At 35.0% G+C, this 18,156-nt stretch overlaps 1 protein-coding gene across 1 annotated transcript; it reads right to left on the reverse strand.

The window, feature by feature from the left end:
- Positions 1–5,038: 5,038 nt before the first annotated feature.
- On the reverse strand, positions 5,039–6,637 carry LOC145954411 (uncharacterized). Its single transcript, XM_083068532.1, has one exon. The coding sequence runs from the start codon at positions 6,635–6,637 to the stop codon at positions 5,039–5,041; it is 1,599 nt and encodes a 532-aa protein (XP_082924658.1).
- Between the last annotated feature and the right edge of the window lie 11,519 nt (positions 6,638–18,156).

Genomic DNA, 18,156 nt, shown 5'->3' on the forward strand with positions numbered 1-18,156 from the left:
TCAGGGGTGAGCACGGCCCTAGGTTAGGGATAACGTGACCTTGGCACAGTGTTATATCAGGGGTGAGCACGGCTCTGGATTGTTACATGAATATCGTGACCTTGGTTAACATGTCGGGGGTGAGCACGGCCCTAGAATAGGGATAACGTGACCTTGGCACAGTGTTATATCAGGGGTGAGCACGGCTCTGGATTGTTACGTGGGTATCGTGACCTTGGTTAACATGTCAAGGGTGAGCACGGCCCTGGGATAGGGATAACGTGACCTTGGCACAGTGTTATATCAGGGGTGAGCACGGCCTGAGATTGTTAAATGGGTAGCGTGACCTTGGCATAGTGTGAAGTGCAAGATTTGTGATGATTGGTGTGATTGAGAATTATGACGTGATGACGATGTATGATTGATTGAAATACGATATGTTGAAATATTTATGAATATTTAGTTATAATGAGATAATATGTTGTGTTTTCTTATGTGCTATATATATAGATGTTTTCTTTTCTCACCGTGCGATTTGTGGATATTTTAGGTGAGGAAGATCCGGCTACGAGTGACATCTAGAATGCTAACGGTTGAGTTGTGGTTATGCTCTGATATTGTGACATCGGGGCAGAGGATTTTCTTTAGGACATAGATTGTTATATGAAATTAGAATTGTAAATATTATTTTTGAAAATCATTTGTAAACTCTCACGTTTCATTTTTATCGTTGTGGTTATTGAAGAACAATTTTGAAGATTCTCATGTGAACCCTTTCACCGAAATTAAAAATTGTTTTTGTTAAGTTTTCATTATTACAATATATGTGTTGGGGTAGTAAGGGTGTCACATTTAGTGGTATCAGAGCAGGTCGATACAATCGGTCGTGAGTTATGAGTCTACTATGCTTGTTTAGTAGATGAATGATAGAATGAATTGATTGTGGAATTTATTGATATGCTAGTATGATGATTGATTTTGTTTGATATACACGTATAAAGTGATATGAACTTTCAATTTAACGGTTGGATTTACAAAATTCACATTTAATATAAAGTTATAGAGCGGCATAATACTTAGTAAAAGTTACACCGGTATAATTATAACCCCTTATATTATATATATATATATATATATATATATATATATATATATACACACATACATATATATACAGCGACAGCTGCACGTTTGGAATAGTGAGGCACTTGCCCTCACTACTATTTGACATATACATAATTTTTTATCTAAAAACATAATATATTTTAAAAAATAAAAATTATATTCTAATAAAATAAATATATAGATTCAGATAAAATGTTTATTTATTTGATATCTGTCAAATTTTTGAAGGAAATTAATTCTCATGTGATAAAAAAAATTTCTTAATAATGAATTAATTTTTAAAAAAAGTTTAATTATAATATATATATGTATATATATATATATATATGTCTTAATATTCACATATATATTTCCCTCAAAAAAAATATTCACATATATAATGTAATATATTAAAACAAATAATTTTTTGATAAAATAAAATTTGTAGCATGCAGGTTTTTCTTTTGTGTTTTTTATTTATTGTATACGTTGATTGAAAAAATCAAAATAGTAAAATTGTATACATTTATTAAAAAAATCAAAATAAGAAAAATCATAAGATTTATATTCTATTTAGAATTGTTATTATAAGATATATTTTAAAATAAATTATCATCTAAAAATATATATTAGATATTAAAAATATATTTATATCATAAATAAATTAAACTTTATTTTTATAAATTTAACATATAGATTTTTATATTTTTAATAGTGTTAAATTATTATAAAATAAGTCTATATGATTGTAGTTCTACCCAAATATTTAAAAATTATCTATGATAGATAAATAAGTCACACTTAAAATATATATTTTTAAAGAAAGTTAGGTTCAAACTAAGTAAATTATAATAAAATATAGTATAACCTAATTTATTTTCATCTTTAATACTAATTGTAGATATAAAAAACTTGTAATAAATAATTATAATATATATTTATACCTTTAAAAGATATATAAAATTTTTAATACTACATATTTCTAATAAGAAAAGTGCAAACACGGAGAGAGAAAAATAGCACGTAAATGATCAAAGACTTGCATGCTTATTATTAACCATCTGCACAGTATTTATATACAAACCAGCTAACAAAGGTGAATAACAGAAGTGAAACAGAATAACAGAAAAGTCTAACAGAAAAGTCGGTGCAGGTTAACAATAGCTAGTTGAGTAAAAACTAACTATAGTTAAGAGCCCCCCTCAAGCTGGGAATGGATATCATACATTCCCAGCTTGGAACAAATGTTATTAAAAACAGCGGGAGAAAGAGCCTTCGTAAAAATATCAGCAAGTTGAAGAGAAGATGAAATGGGTAGAAGTTTGAGCAGTCCAGCATGAAGCTTTTCATGAACAATATGACAATCTATCTCGATATGTTTCGTACGTTCATGAAAAACTTGATTCGAAGCAATTTGAATAGCAGACTGATTGTCACAATATAACAAAGCAGGTTGGACAAAAGAAACGCCAAGATCAGTCAACAGATAGGTAAGCCATTGAAGCTCATAAGTAGTAGTTGCTAAAGCACGATATTCAGCTTCAGAAGAGCTGCGAGAAACTGTGGATTGTTTCTTTGAACGCCAGGATATTAAAGAATTCCCAAGATAAACAGAAAAACCAGTGATGGATCTTCTAGTGTCAACACAGCCAGCCCAGTCAGAGTCGCTAAATGCTTTCAGTTGAACAGAACTATTAGCATCTAAAAATATGCCAGAACCAGGAGCACGTTTTAGATAGCGAAGGACACGAAAAGCAGCCTGATGATGAGCTGACGTTGGGTTGGAAACAAATTGACTCAAATGTTGAACTGCATGTGTAATGTCTGGACGAGTAGTCGTGAGGTAGATGAGACGACCAATTAAACGACGATAAGTAGATGGATCCGAAAGGAGTGTGCCAGAAGAATCATGAAGACGTGTGCCATAGTCCATGGGAGTCGAAGCAGGACGAGATGCTAGCATCCCATTATCAGAAAGAATATCCAAAACATACTTTCGTTGGGATAAATGAATACCTGACGCATTACGAGCAACCTCTAGCCCAAGAAAGAACTTCAAATCCCTGAGATCCTTGATCTTAAAGGTTTGATCAAGGAGAGAAGTGATATGAGTAATTTCATGAATATTGTTACCAGCAAGAACAATATCGTCTACATAAACAAGGAGAGCTGTAACCGTAGTTGAGGAAAACTTGAGAAAAAGAGAGTGATCAGACGTGGAGTGTTTGTACCCATGAGAAAGCAAGAAGGAAGAGAGACGAGCATACCATTGACGACTGGCTTGCTTGAGGCCATATAGAGAACGCTGTAAACGACAAACTTGACCTGGTTTCGAAAGAGATAATCCAGGAGGAGGCTGCATATAAACTTCTTCATGAAGGTCACCATGAAGAAAAGCATTGTTGACATCAAGCTGTTTAAGATGCCACTTATGTATAGCAGCAAGGGCAAGAAGAAGACGCACAGTAGTAAGCTTAGCCACCGGAGAGAAAGTATCAAGAAAATCAAGGCCTTCTTGTTGGGTATAGCCCTTGGCAACGAGACGTGCTTTGTAACGTTCAATGGATCCATCTGCATGATGTTTTACTTTATATACCCAACGACACCCAATGGCTGTTTTGTGAGGAGGAAGATCGGTGAGAACCCAAGTCTGATTGGCTTCAAGAGCAGTGATCTCGTCGTGCATGGCTTTAAGCCAACAGTCAAGCTTGGAGGCCTCAGCATATGTTTTAGGTTCAGAAACAAATGAAATAGACATAATGTACTGACGAAAAGATGGAGAAAGACGATGATAAGAAAGAAAATGATGAAGGGGATAACGAATACCTGGAGCAGAAGTGATCCCAGTTGATGTAAAGGCGGTATGAAAGTCTCTAAGGTAAGCAGGAGGTTGGCATAAACGGGTTGACTGACGAATTGGAGAAGGGGAAATATGAGATGAGTCATCTGAATGAGACGTAAGGGGAGAAGAGATGGGTGACAGGTTGGGAGAGGAAGTAGAGTTGTCTAAAGGATAATAAGGTATAAAAGAGGTAGATATAGGAAGAGAAGGAGAGGTAGAACAAGATGTGGGTGAGGTGTCGACGTAGGGAAAATAATCTTCATAAAAGATTACATTTCGGGAAACTGAAAGGGTACGAGAATGTAAATTATATATGAGATATCCTTTTGTATGTGGTTTAAAGCCAAGAAATATAGAAGGATGAGCTCGGGGATCGAGTTTTGTACGATGAGCAGTAAGGGAGCTTGTGTAACACAGACATCCAAAAATGCGAAGAGTAGAGATATCACATGGTCGAGAATATAGTTTTTCGAAAGGAGAAGTATTATTTAAAAATGGAGTGGGAATGCAGTTTATGAGATACGTTGCATGCAAAAGAGCGAAACACCAAAAGTTTAAAGGTAGATTAGATTGAAAAAGCAATGCTCGTGTAACGTTTAAAAGATGCTGATGCTTTCGTTCCACGATACCATTTTGTTGAGGTGTTTCTATGCATGTAGTTTGATGGATGATCCCTTTACTCATGAAGTATTGATGCATGGAAAATTCAACACCATTATCAGTACGTATGATCTTTATAGGTTTTCCAAACTGGTTTTCTATTTGGTTAATGAAACTATGAATGTGAGTACGAGTCTCACCTTTTGAAGACATAAGGAAAATCCAACAAAAACGTGTATGATCATCAACCACTGTGAGAAAATATTTATGTCCATGCATAGAAGTTGTGGAACATGGACCCCATATGTCCATATGCATAATTTCAAAAGGTTGAGATGCATGCGAATTACTTAAAGGAAAAGGAAGACGTCGTTGTTTAGCGTGATGACATGTGTTACACATAAAATCCTTATTACTTATCAAACAGGGATAATATTGTTTCATGCACTGCATACGATCATGAGATATATGACCTAAACGAAAGTGCCACAAGTCAATAGGTATTTTATTACATCAAGGATGAACAACGCTAGTACAGACAGAATGGGAAATGACAGGTTTAAGTGTAATTTGGTAGAGACCACCATTTACATCAACTGTACCAATCTTCTGCTTGTTGGTCATGTCCTGAATGACACAGGAATTGAGAGAAAAAATTAGTTCACATTTGAGAGAAGAAACAAGTTTAGAAATTGAAATGAGGTTAAAAGTAAAACTAGGAATGTATAGGACATCAGTCAAAAAGAAAGACTCTGTGAATTTCACCGTTCCAGAATGAGTAGCAACAATGTGTTGTCCTGTGGGAAGTTTAACTACAATGGGATTTATAGTAATATATGGAAAAAAATGTGTTAATGATGAAGACACGTGATCAGTGGCTCCTGAATCTAATATCCAAGGAGTCGTGTGTGGTGTAATTGCAGAACAAACGACGGAAGGACATTTACCTGGATTAGAAGACGAAATAGAACTGATCTGTTTAACATATGAAGTGTGTGATGCTGGGTTTCCATTACTTGGCTGTTGTATTAAAGCTAGCAGGGCTTGAAACTGCTGAGATGAGAAGCGGAGATCTTGGTTCTCAGAAGTCTGTTGATCATTATCAGTGACCTTGCCATCACCAGTCACAGTGCTATTCACACTAGCGTTCTTAACATTATATAGCCTATGTCCAGGTGGGAAACCATGTTTACGATAACAAATGTCTATCGTATGCCCACTTTTTCCACAATGTGTGCATATCTTCCCGTTGCGATTGAACATTCCTTTACTACCTTTATTATCATTATTCAAAGGAAACCCGTGTTTGCGATAGCAGACGTTTTCATTGTGACCAGCTCGTCCACAATAAGAACAAGCATTTGAAGAGTTAACTGCATTGATCATTGTTTCTTTCTTTTCTGAATTAACCTGTATCATAAAATTGTTTCCAAGAAGTTGACGTTCTTGTTGTGCAACATACGAGAAAATTTTAGAGAGAGGAGGCAATGGATCCATGAGTAAAACATGTGATCTGACATTGCTGTATTGATCGTTCAATCCACGGAGAAACTGCATTGCTCGGTCTTCTAATTTGCGTTGAGCAATAATCAAAAGAACATTACACGTGCATCTTGTAGTACAAGCACAAACAGGATCTGGCCTAAAATTTTCAATTTCATCCCAGACAACACGTAGCTTAGTGAAAAACTCAGTTACAGAAAGATCACCTTGTTTTATGGAAGATGCTTCAAACTGTAAATCTGAAACTCGAAGAAGATCTCCTTGTGCGTAGCGTGACTTCAAATCTTTCCAAATCTCATCAGCGTTTTCCATCCACAAAATACTATGACGAATTGAGAGTGAAACTGAATGAACGAGCCATGAAACAACCATGTTATTGCAACGGCGCCATGCAGTGTAAATAGGATCCGATTTCGGTGGCTGTGGAGCACTTCCATCAACGAATTCAACTTTGTTCTTTGCGCTGAGTGCATTTAATACCGATCGACTCCATGAATGATAATTCGTTGAATCAAGTAATGGAGATACAAGTGTTGTTGCTGGATTTTCACTTGGATGAAGGTAGAGGTAACTATGCATATTTGGAGCTTGCTCTGATGCATCATTCATGGTGGTAAAGAATAGAAAGAACACCAAAATAAGAGTGCGCAGCAGAGCTCTTCAATTGAAGAGCTCTGATACCATAATAAGAAAAGTGCAAACACGGAGAGAGAAAAATAGCACGTAAATGATCAAAGACTTGCATGCTTATTATTAACCATCTGCACAGTATTTATATACAAACCAGCTAACAAAGGTGAATAACAGAAGTGAAACAGAATAACAGAAAAGTCTAACAGAAAAGTCGGTGCAGGTTAACAATAGCTAGTTGAGTAAAAACTAACTATAGTTAAGACTGTCTTTGAATTTATGATATGTTATGAATTTTTATTTTCAAGTTTTGGAACGGTCCATTCTAAATCCAGAACTGTTGAGCTTAGGAGAACTTGATGCTTAAAGGTGTTTTGATGATCACAACACGAGTATACAACAACAACTTGGAAGCACAAAAACAAAGTCAAGGAAGAGTTAAGAAAATGCTATGTAATAGTACTATGTTATAGAGCTTAGAAAATTAGTTGAGTTTTTATATTGTGTGTGCTTAGTATGCTTTGTGCATAAGCAAATCTATATCTAAAGCTAAGTAGAGGTATGTGATGATGAGTGAAAAGGTTGGAAAGTTATTTTGAGACTTAAAATGAAGTTTTGAAAAACTAACTCAAAATAATCAATTATCGTTAAATATAATCGATTATTCCAGCAATAGGAAAAATGGAATGCCTTGCTGCAATAATCGATTATTTGCCAAAATACTTGATTATCCCAGGAACAACCTTCTGGAATAATCGATTATCCAGCAAAATAATCGATCATATTGTTCTTGGCTGGTTTCCAGAAAACCTGAAGAACAAAATAATCGATTATTCTTTAAAATAATCGATTATCTGCGTCTGAAACTTTTATAAATAGTTTGAACTTTGAGAAACTTCAGACATTGAGTTAGAACTGATAATCAATTTGTGAAAAGCGTTTTGGGGAGTCTTTGTGACATCTTGGAGAGTTTTCTTTGTGAAATCCAAGAGCAAAAACGTTTTGTGAAAAACTTTGTGAGATCATCATCATCATCATATCTTGAAAAGGGAAGATAAAGATTTGTTCAAGAATTCCAGGTGAATTCGTTCCTTTATTCTTTGTGAATCTTTGTAAAAATCTTGAGAAGGGTTTCTCAAGTGATAAGGTTTCTTGTAGTGGGTTCTACAAGGGGTGCTTTCTTGGGGTCAAGAAAGTGGTTATCTTTTGTGTTGAAGTATATGCATGCGTGTGTGCTTGTAAACCTTCTTGCTTAAGATAGTGGAACAAATCTTAATCAGGTGTTGATTAAGGACTGGATGTAGGTCACATGTGGAGTGGTTGAACCAGTATAAAAGACTTGTGCAATCTTCTTCTACCTTATCTTTTACTTTGAGTAATTGCTTGATTGAACATTAAAGAAGATAACTCTTGATTAACATGTGTATGTGAAAATTGTTGGTTTAAATCTGAATTGGAACATTATATTTGAACCTCACAATTTTGTAATCAAGAAAGCATATTGCATTCATATTTTCATAACAAGTCTTTAGAAAAGCTTCATTTGAAAATTCAGTCTTAGAAAAGTTTAAAAGTGAAATAAAGATCCTAAATACTCTGATAATTTTTAAAGGGTCATAGAATCCAATTCACCCCCCTCTTGGATTGTGCAATTCTTTTCTATCAATTGGTATCTAGAGCAAGGTTCTTGAGAGTTATTCAAGATTTCAAAAATGGCCAACAACAACTTACCCTATGGTGAGGGTGTGTCTATTCATAGACCTCCTGTTTTCAATGGTGAAAACAATGTCTATTGGAAAATTAGGATGAGAATTTTCATAGAAGCTATTGATATTGCTGTATGGGATGCTATAGAAAATGGACCCTATATCCCTATGAAAAAAGGTGATGATGGTGAGCTTAAGGAAAAACATTGGAGTGAATGGAGTGATGAGGAAAAGAAGAGAGCCCTACATGATAAGAGAGCCAAAAACATCATAACATCTGCATTGTCTATTGATGAATTTTTTAGAATCTCACAATGCATATCTGCTAAAGAAATGTGGGACACTTTGCAAGTCACTCATGAAGGAACAAGTGATGTGAAGAGATCAAGAAAGCATACTCTCATAAGAGAATATGAGTTGTTTAGAATGCAAAATGGTGAATCTATTTCTGACTTTCAAAAGAGATTTACACACTTGATAAATCACCTTGTTGACCTCGGCAGAAAATTTGAGAAGGAAGAGCTGAATTTAAAAGTGCTACAATGCTTGGACAGATCATGGCAAGCAAAGGTGACAGCCATTGAAGAATCAAAGGATTTGACCTCCTTGACATTAGCTACTCTCTTTGGGAAGCTGAGAGAGCATGAGCAAAATCTGCACATATTTGATGAACATGAGCAGCAAGATAAGAAAGGTAAAGGAGTGTCATTGAAAGCCTTGAAATCTTCCAAAGGAAAAGAGGTGTGCGAAGAAACAAGCTCCGATGATTCCGAGACCGAGAACTTCAATTTGCTGGTGAAGAAGTTCAGAAAGTTCATGAGAAGAAAGGAGAATTCCCCTACAAATTCAATAAAAAGACAAACAAGAAAGAGGAAGCAAGCACATCCTCCTTCAATTGCTTTGAATGTGGAAAACCGGGACACATGAAAGTTGAGTGTCCAAATCTCTTGAAGAAGCAACAAGAGGAGAGGAAATTTAAGAAAAATGAAAAAGGGAAGAAAGCCTACATTGTTTGGGAAGATAATGACTCAAGCACATCAAGTGATGAATCCGAATGTGAGGAGAACAACTTGTGCTTGATGGCTGGAACTGACCAAGACACAATTGTAAGTGACTCTGACCTTGAATCAAATCCGGATTATGATCAACTCCAAGAAGCTTTTATACAAATCCATGAAGAAGCTGTAAAATTAGGAGCCTTAAATTCAAAGCTAAAAAACAAGCTGAAATGGTATGAAAATGCTTTAATTAAAGCTGAACAAGAGCTTGAAGATTTGAAGCATGAGCATGAAAATCTTCAAACTATGTTTAACTTTAGTGAAGCTCATTCCTCAAAAGATGTTTGTGAACATTGCAAGACTTTTGAAAAAGAAAATGATGATTTGAGATCAACTCTTGCAAAGTTCACAAATGGAAATTCAAACTTAAACATTCTTTTGGGAAAACAAAGAAACACTTTTGATAAGAATGGACTTGGTTTTAACCAAAGCATGAGCATACCATTTAAGTCAAAGAAAGAAGCTTTTGTGAAAAATCAAAATTTTAGAAAATTTAAAAGCAACTTTTCTAGACAAGCAACTTGTTTTTATTGCTGTAAAAGAGGCCATACAATTAGGAACTGTTATTCTAGAAATATGGAGTTCCAAATGGAGAGATGGTTTGGGTTGAAAAGAGTCAAAGGCTGAGAACTAACCAACAAGGACCCTTCACATGGGTACCTAAATTTTTCCTCTGAATTTGTGTTGTAGGAATGCTTGAGGGCCAAAAATCTACTTTGGTATCTTGACAGTGGCTGCTCAAGGCATATGATTGGGGATCCTTCAAAATTCTCAAGTCTGAAATTGAAGAATGAAGGGTATGTTACCTATGGTGACAACAACAAGGGGAAAATTCTTGGTCATGGCAATGTTGGTAATTCCTCCTCTCAAACATTGATTGAAAATGTATTGCTTGTTGATGGTTTGAAACATAATTTGTTGAGTATTAGTCAACTAAGTGATAAAGGCTTTAAAATCGAATTTGATGATACATGTTGCTTGATTTGTGATAAAAAGACAAAAGAAATCAGATTCATAGGAAAAAGAATTGACAATATATACATGCTTGACTTAGAACACTCAATAGCAATCTCAAGTACTAAGTGTCTAATAACCCAAGAAGAAAATATATGGCTTTGGCATAGGAGAGCTTCACATATTCATATGGATCATTTGAATAAGCTGTGTAGGAAAGAATTAGTGGTTGGTCTACCTAAACTCAAGTTTGGCAAGGACAAACTATGTTATGCTTGTCAAAAGGGCAAGCAAGTGAAGGCTAGCTTTAAAAGCAAAAATCAGATTTCCACAACTAGACCTTTACAATTAATTCACATGGATCTGTTTGGTCCTTCAAGAACCATGAGCCTAGGCGGAAACTACTATGGTTTAGTGATTGTTGATGACTACTCAAGATATACATGGGTTATGTTTCTTGCAAATAAAAATGATGCTTTTAATGCCTTTAGAAAATTTGCAAAGCTTGTTCAAAATGAGAAGTGTTCAAACATCACCTCTATTAGAAGTGATCATGGAGGTGAGTTTCAAAACATGTTGTTTCAGAAATTCTGTGAGGAACATGGTATAAACCATAATTTCTCAGCACCTAGGACACCTCAACAAAATGGGGTTGTTGAGAGGAAAAATAGGTCCTTAGAAGAACTTGCTAGAACAATGTTGAATGAAACAAACTTGCCAAAATATTTTTGGGCTGATGCTATTAACACTGCTTGTCATGTGTTAAACAAAGTTCTGATTCGGCCTATATTAAAGAAAACACCCTATGAAATATACAAAGGAAAGAAGCCTAACATTTCATATTTTAGAGTGTTTGGGTGTAAATGCTATGTGCTGAATAATGGGAAAGAACAACTTGGAAAGTTTGATGCAAAGGATGATGAGGCAATTTTTCTAGGATACTCTACAAATAGTAAAGCTTATAGGATCTATAATAAGAGAACTCTAGTTGTAGAAGAATCTGTCCATGTGGTATTTGATGAGTCAAATAAGCAAGATACTAGGCAAACTAAAATTGAAGATTTAACTGAGTTGCTTGATCAATCCCTATTGGACAATGAAACAAGTGAAGTGCCTAAGGAGAGTGAATCACATGAGAAAGCAAAGGAAACATGTGAACAATTGCCCAAGGAATGGAGAACTTCTAGAGACTTATCAATGGATAACATAATTGGAAATATTGGTAAGGGAGTGTCAACTAGGAGTGCTATTAAAAACATTTGCAACACTATGGCATTTGTGTCACAAGTTGAACCTAAGAGCATTGATGAAGCACTTAAAGATGAACATTGGTTAATGGCAATGCAAGAGGAACTAAATCAGTTTGAAAGAAATGAAGTGTGGGATTTAGTGCCATTACCAAAAGATTATCCAATTATTGGAACCAAGTGGGTTTTCAGAAATAAGCTTGATGAATATGGGATAATACTAAGAAATAAGGCAAGACTAGTGGCCAAGGGGTATAACCAAGAAGAGGGGATTGACTATGATGAGACTTTTGCCCCTGTAGCAAGGATAGAGGCCATTAGATTACTTCTTGCTTATTCTTCTATAAAGAATTTCAAGCTGTATCAAATGGATGTGAAAAGTGCTTTCCTCAATGGGTTGATACAAGAGGAAGTGTATGTTGAACAACCACCGGGTTTTGTGGACTTTAAAAATCCTAATCATGTGTACAAGCTCAAAAAGGCACTCTATGGCTTGAAGCAAGCTCCTAGATCATGGTATGACAGGTTGAGCAAATTTTTGATTGAGAATGACTATGAAAGAGGAAAGGTGGATAATACATTGTTTGTAAAGAAATTTAAAAATGATACAATGTATGTACAAATATATGTGGATGACATTGTGTTTGGATCTACAAATACCTCTCTATGTAAAGAATTTGCTAAAACCATGCAAGGAGAATTTGAAATGTCAATGATGGGAGAGCTTACATTCTTTTTAGGATTGCAAATCAAACAAATGCATGATGGAATATTCATAAGTCAAAGCAAGTATTGCAATGAACTTCTGAAAAAGTTTGGTATGGAAGGGTGTAAGGAGGCTGCCACACCTATATCAAACAATTGCAATCTTGACTTAGATGAGAAAGGAATTGCTGTTGATAGTTCAAAGTATAGAGGCATTATTGGATCACTCTTGTACTTGACAGCAAGTAGGCCTGATATAATGTTTGTTGTGTGCCTATGTGCAAGATTCCAAGCTAATCCTAAAGAATCTCATATGAAGAGTGTGAAGAGAATCCTTAAGTATTTGAAAGGTACAACCAATGTGGGGTTGTGGTATCCAAAGGGAGTCTCACTAAGTCTGATAGGCTACTCAGATTCAGACTATGCTGGGTGCAGACTAGATAGGAAGAGCACAAGTGGAACTTGTCACTTACTAGGTAGTGCACTTGTTTCATGGCATAGCAAAAAGCAAGCTTGTGTTGCTTTGAGTACAGCTGAGACTGAGTATATAGCTGCTGGAAGTTGTTGTGCTCAAATTCTTTGGATGAAACAACAATTAAGAGATTATGGAGTTGAGTTGAATAAAATTCCTTTGAGGTGTGACAATACTAGTGCAATAAATCTGACCAAGAATCCAATTTTGCACTCTAGGACAAAACATATTGAGATAAGACACCACTTTTTGAGAGACCATGTGCAAAGGAATGATTGTGTTGTAGAGTTTGTAGAAACTAGCAAACAACTAGCTGATATTTTTACAAAACCTCTACCAAGGGAAAGATTCAACAATTTGAGAATTGAATTGGGAATAATCAATGAATCGTGTTTGAATTGATTATGTTTTGAGAATGATAATTAGAGATGTTTGGAAGAGAGTATTTAAAGTGACAAATAAGACTTGGTGAAATTTGAGAAGTTAAAATTTCTAAGAAGCAAAACTTCTCTGGAATAATCGATTATCTTAAGATATAATCGATTATCTTAAGTAAACCCATGAAAATAATCGATTATTTGGGTAATAATTGATTATCTGGAACATGAAGAATTCCAAGAGCCTCTGAAATAATCGATTATTTGGGCAATAATCGATTATCTGGTAAGAAGGAACTCAAGAGTCACTGTAATAATCGATTATCTTGGGTAATAATCGATTATCTGGACTGTGTTAGGAGAAAATACCCTCTGTAATAATCGATTATCTTGAAAATAATCGATTATCTATATCAGATTGTGTTTTTAAGGGGTTTTTACTGATGCAAATAATCGATTATTTGCATAAATAATCGATTATCTGGGCAGTTTTTAAAATTCCTGATGCGTTTAAACGGTTTAGTGCGCGCCAAACGTTTGGAACCTCCTATAACCTCCCACTCAGAAGCCATTAGGGCATAAACCCTCCCTTTTCTCATTTTCTCTCATTCTCTCTCAAACCCTCAAACCCTAACTCTCTCAAACCCTCTCAAATCTCTCATCTTCTTCATCTTCTTCAACACCCACTCATGGCATCTTCATCCAAAAGACCAAAGAAGCTTGAAGTGAGGGGGAGCAAACGACCTCTACCCTCTGGGCAGCTGATAACTAAGTCGTTTGCTGATAAGAAAGCTCAAGAGTACTATTTTGAGTGGTACGCCGAACGGAGAGTCATTCCTCCGAAGACCCTTAAACTTGAATGGTTTAAGAATGAGGGTTTCAGTTTTCCAATCCTTTTGGAGTACCAAGGATTGAAGAAATTTTTGGAGATGGATGGACCTTATTATCCTGAGTTGATAAGGTTATTCCTCTGTTTTGCCACAAGCAACGAAGGCATTATGCAATCGGTGGTAAAAGGGAAAATGATTCGGTTGGACGGACCGACATTGGCGGCTGCTGCAGGGCTGAGCGGCACTGGACAGGAGAAACCCCAACCGTTCAACTTTGGGGATTTTGAAGAGCTAACAACATTTTGGGACTGTCAAAGGAACCCGGTGAACACAAATTATGAGAAATTCTTGGCGGGAGGTACGAAAAAGAACTCTCGTTTAATTTCTTTTATTATTGCTTGGATGTTGAAACCCAGGTTGCACAACCATGCTCAGATGTCAAGAGATGACATTCTGTTGATGCATGTGATTAAGAAGAAAATAAAGATCAATTGGGTATCGGTCGTGAACAATTGTATGTGGAAGGCTAGAAGGAAGGAAGACGGCCCAATTCCTTATGCTCTTTTGTTGTCTAAGATTTTTGAAGTTGCCGGTATAGATTTATCTGGAGAAAGAAAAATAATTTTGCATGCTTCAAACAAGATAGAAAAGTCCTCAATGCATCACATGGGGATGCTTAAGCAAGAAAACAAGTGGGTGTTTAAAGGCGATGTGCCCCCAACTCCGGAGCAGGCAACCGATGAAGACGGTGTTCCGTCACACGATGAAGATCAGCCACCACAGGTGGAAATTGAACCGAGCAGGGAGCCTGAAGCGGAACTGAAGCTGTTTTCACCCTTTGAGCAATTGATGATCAACAAAATTGATGCGGTTATGGAAATGTCGCGAAGACATGAGTCTTTGTTTTCTGGTATTCTTAACAGATTTGATGATCTGGACCATGAAGTGAGGCTGATCAAGGCTCAACTTGGGATACCGGAGGATGAGGATTGATCTTTGTTGTGTTTCTGTTTTAATTGGGAGTTTAAATTCTGGTTTGGAACAATTAATTTCAATTTGGTTGTAAGGTTTTTAATTTCTGAACAATTTTAATGTTTTGTTGTTGAACAATTTAAATTATGATGAATTTGAAGTTTGGTTTACTGATGTGTTGACTTGATAGTGATTCCAAAGTCTGATTTGGAATGCTGGTGCTAAAATGCTCTATTTTTGTGAGCATATGTGGTGATATTTTGGTTTTAATTTTGCTGATTGATATGCTCTGGTTTTGTCTCTTTTGGCTTGACTTGGTCTGATTTGTGATTCATTGGTGCACAAATGACTTGAATTTGGATGGTGCACAAATGACTTGTATTTGATAAATTTGGATTGCTGAACTTTTTATATTGTGATGCTCTGTACATGGCTTATAATTATCAATCTTGGCTTACTTTGTTTTTGATAATGCCAAAGGGGGAGAAATGGTATGGTAGTGTGTGTATAGGTGTTGTATTTTTGCAGGTATTGTGCTTGTGTGTGTATTGTGCAGGTTGGAATGAATTGAAAGCACAATGGCTGAAATTGGATTGATATAATATGAATCATGGGTTGTCATCATCAAAAAGGGGGAGATTGTTGAGCTTAGGAGAGCTTGAAGCTTAAAGGTGTTTTGATGATCACAACACGAGTATACAACAACAACTTGGAAGCACAAAAACAAAGTCAAGGAAGAGTCAAGAAAATGCTATGTAATAGTACTATGTTATAGAGCTTAGAAAATTAGTTGAGTTTTTATATTGTGTGTGCTTAGTATGCTTTGTGCATAAGCAAATCTATATCTAAAGCTAAGTAGAGGTATGTGATGATGAGTGAAAAGGTTGGAAAGTTATTTTGAGACTTAAAATGAAGTTTTGAAAAACTAACTCAAAATAATCAATTATCGTTAAATATAATCGATTATTCCAGCAATAGGCAAAATGGAATGCCTTGCTGCAATAATCGATTATTTTCCAAAATAATCGATTATCCCAGGAACAACCTTCTAGAATAATCGATTATCCAGCAAAATAATCGATTATATTGTTCTTGGCTGGTTTCCAGAAAACCTGAAGAACAAAATAATCGATTATTCTTTAAAATAATCGATTATCTGCGTCTGAAACTTTTATAAATAGTTTGAACTTTGAGAAACTTCAGACATTGAGTTAGAACTGATAATCAATTTGTGAAAAGCGTTTTGGGGAGTCTTTCTGAAATCTTGGAGAGTTTTCTTTGTGAAATCCAAGAGCAAAAACGTTTTGTGAAAAACTTTGTGAGATCATCATCATCATCATATCTTGAAAAGGGAAGATAAAGATTTGTTCAAGAATTCCAGGTGAATTCGTTCCTTTATTCTTTGTGAATCTTTGTAAAAATCTTGAGAAGGGTTTCTCAAGTGGTAAGGTTTCTTGTAGTGGGTTCTACAAGGGGTGCTTTCTTGGGGTCAAGAAAGTGGTTATCTTTTGTGTTGAAGTATATGCATGTGTGTGTGCTTGTAAACCTTGCTTAAGATAGTGGAACAAATCTTAATCAGGTGTTGATTAAGGAATGGATGTAGGTCACATGTGTAGTGGTTGAACCAGTATAAAAGACTTGTGCAATCTTCTTCTACCTTATCTTTTACTTTGAGTAATTGCTTGATTGAACATTAAAGAAGATAATTCTTGATTAACATATGTATGTGAAAATTGTTGGTTTAAATCTGAATTGGAACATTATATTTGAACCTCACAATTTTGTAATCAAGAAAACATATTGCATTCATATTTTCATAACAAGTCTTTAGAAAAGCTTCATTTGAAAATTCAGTCTTAGAAAAGTTTAAAAGTGAAATAAAGATCCTAAATACTCTGATTTTTAAAGGGTCATAGAATCCAATTCACCCCCCTCTTGGATTGTGCCATTCTTTTCTATCAAGAACGGCCCATTCTAAAACCAGAACAGCCTGTTCTACTCCACTCGTGGTGTGTTAATCTTGCATTTGGAATAGCCCGTTCCAAATTCAGATTTAACACACAACATGTGCAACCAGAACGGGCCATTCTGATTTCAGAACGGGTCGTTCTGGTTCCAGATGCACTAAAAAAATTTGGCATCCACGTGACCAACAGTTAACTCCGTTTAAAGAATTTGGACAGAAGTCCGACATTGCAACAATTTAATTTATTAGGGACTAAATTGAGACAAAAAATTAAAATGGGAATAAATTGAAACAAAAAATTATAATAAGGGACTAAATTAGGTTTTTAACCTATTTTTAAATTATTATTTCTTTATTCATTTTTAAAATATTAATCAAAATAAAAATTTTAATTATTTTAATTTTTATATTTTAATCTATCAATATAGAATAAATATATTAATATCTAAACTGGTTACTTCTACATATATGGATATACTCGTGCACATATGGTGATGTAACCTATCAAATAGCATTACCGTCTCTTTCAAACTTGTATAGTGTCTTCCATGTTTTTCAACTTAGAAAATATGTGCATGATCCTTCCCATGTTATTGAATCCGAGAACATTCAGTTGAAGGATAATCTTACATATGAAACTATTCCTTTAAGGATTAAAGATATGAGAGTGAAATAGTTGAGAGGTAAGGAAATTCCTTTAGTCAAGGTTGTTTGGGAAGGAAATACTGAAGAAAGTTCTATTTGGGAGCTGAATGGTCAAATGTGGAAAATATATCCTTATTTGTTTGCTTTAGGTAATTTTGGGGACAAAATTCTAAAAAGGAGGGGAGAATTATAACACCCCAAATTTTCTATTAATATATTTATTTAATTAGTAATTATTTTGAATATTTATTTGGGTTATTTTTAATAATTGTTTTAGTTATTTTATACACTTAGATGTATTATATGGTTTTATAATTAAATGATTTATTTTATTATTTGAGAGAAGGGTTTTGTAACTAGTGTTAATTGTTTCAACTATTGGATTAGTGAAGAGTTAAGTTTTAAAAAGGAAAATTTGAGTCATTTTCATTTTTACGCTTCTCTAGTATTTCATTCTTGTATGCTTGCACTATGAAGAACTAGGAGAATCAGAGTTTGTGGGAGATCACCTTAAAGATCCACATCTTACGTCTAAGGTTTATCAAGGTAAGAGGAAAAATAAGTAG

This window comes from Cajanus cajan, chromosome 1 (genome assembly GCF_000230855.2).
Source record: "Cajanus cajan strain Asha chromosome 1, NIPB_CcT2T_4, whole genome shotgun sequence".
Lineage (NCBI taxonomy): Eukaryota > Viridiplantae > Streptophyta > Magnoliopsida > Fabales > Fabaceae > Cajanus > Cajanus cajan.

Excerpts from the sequence above, each read along its gene's own strand:
- LOC145954411 (XM_083068532.1), bottom strand. The coding sequence starts at position 6,637 with ATGAATGATGCATCAGAGCAAGCTCCAAATATGCATAGTTACCTCTAC.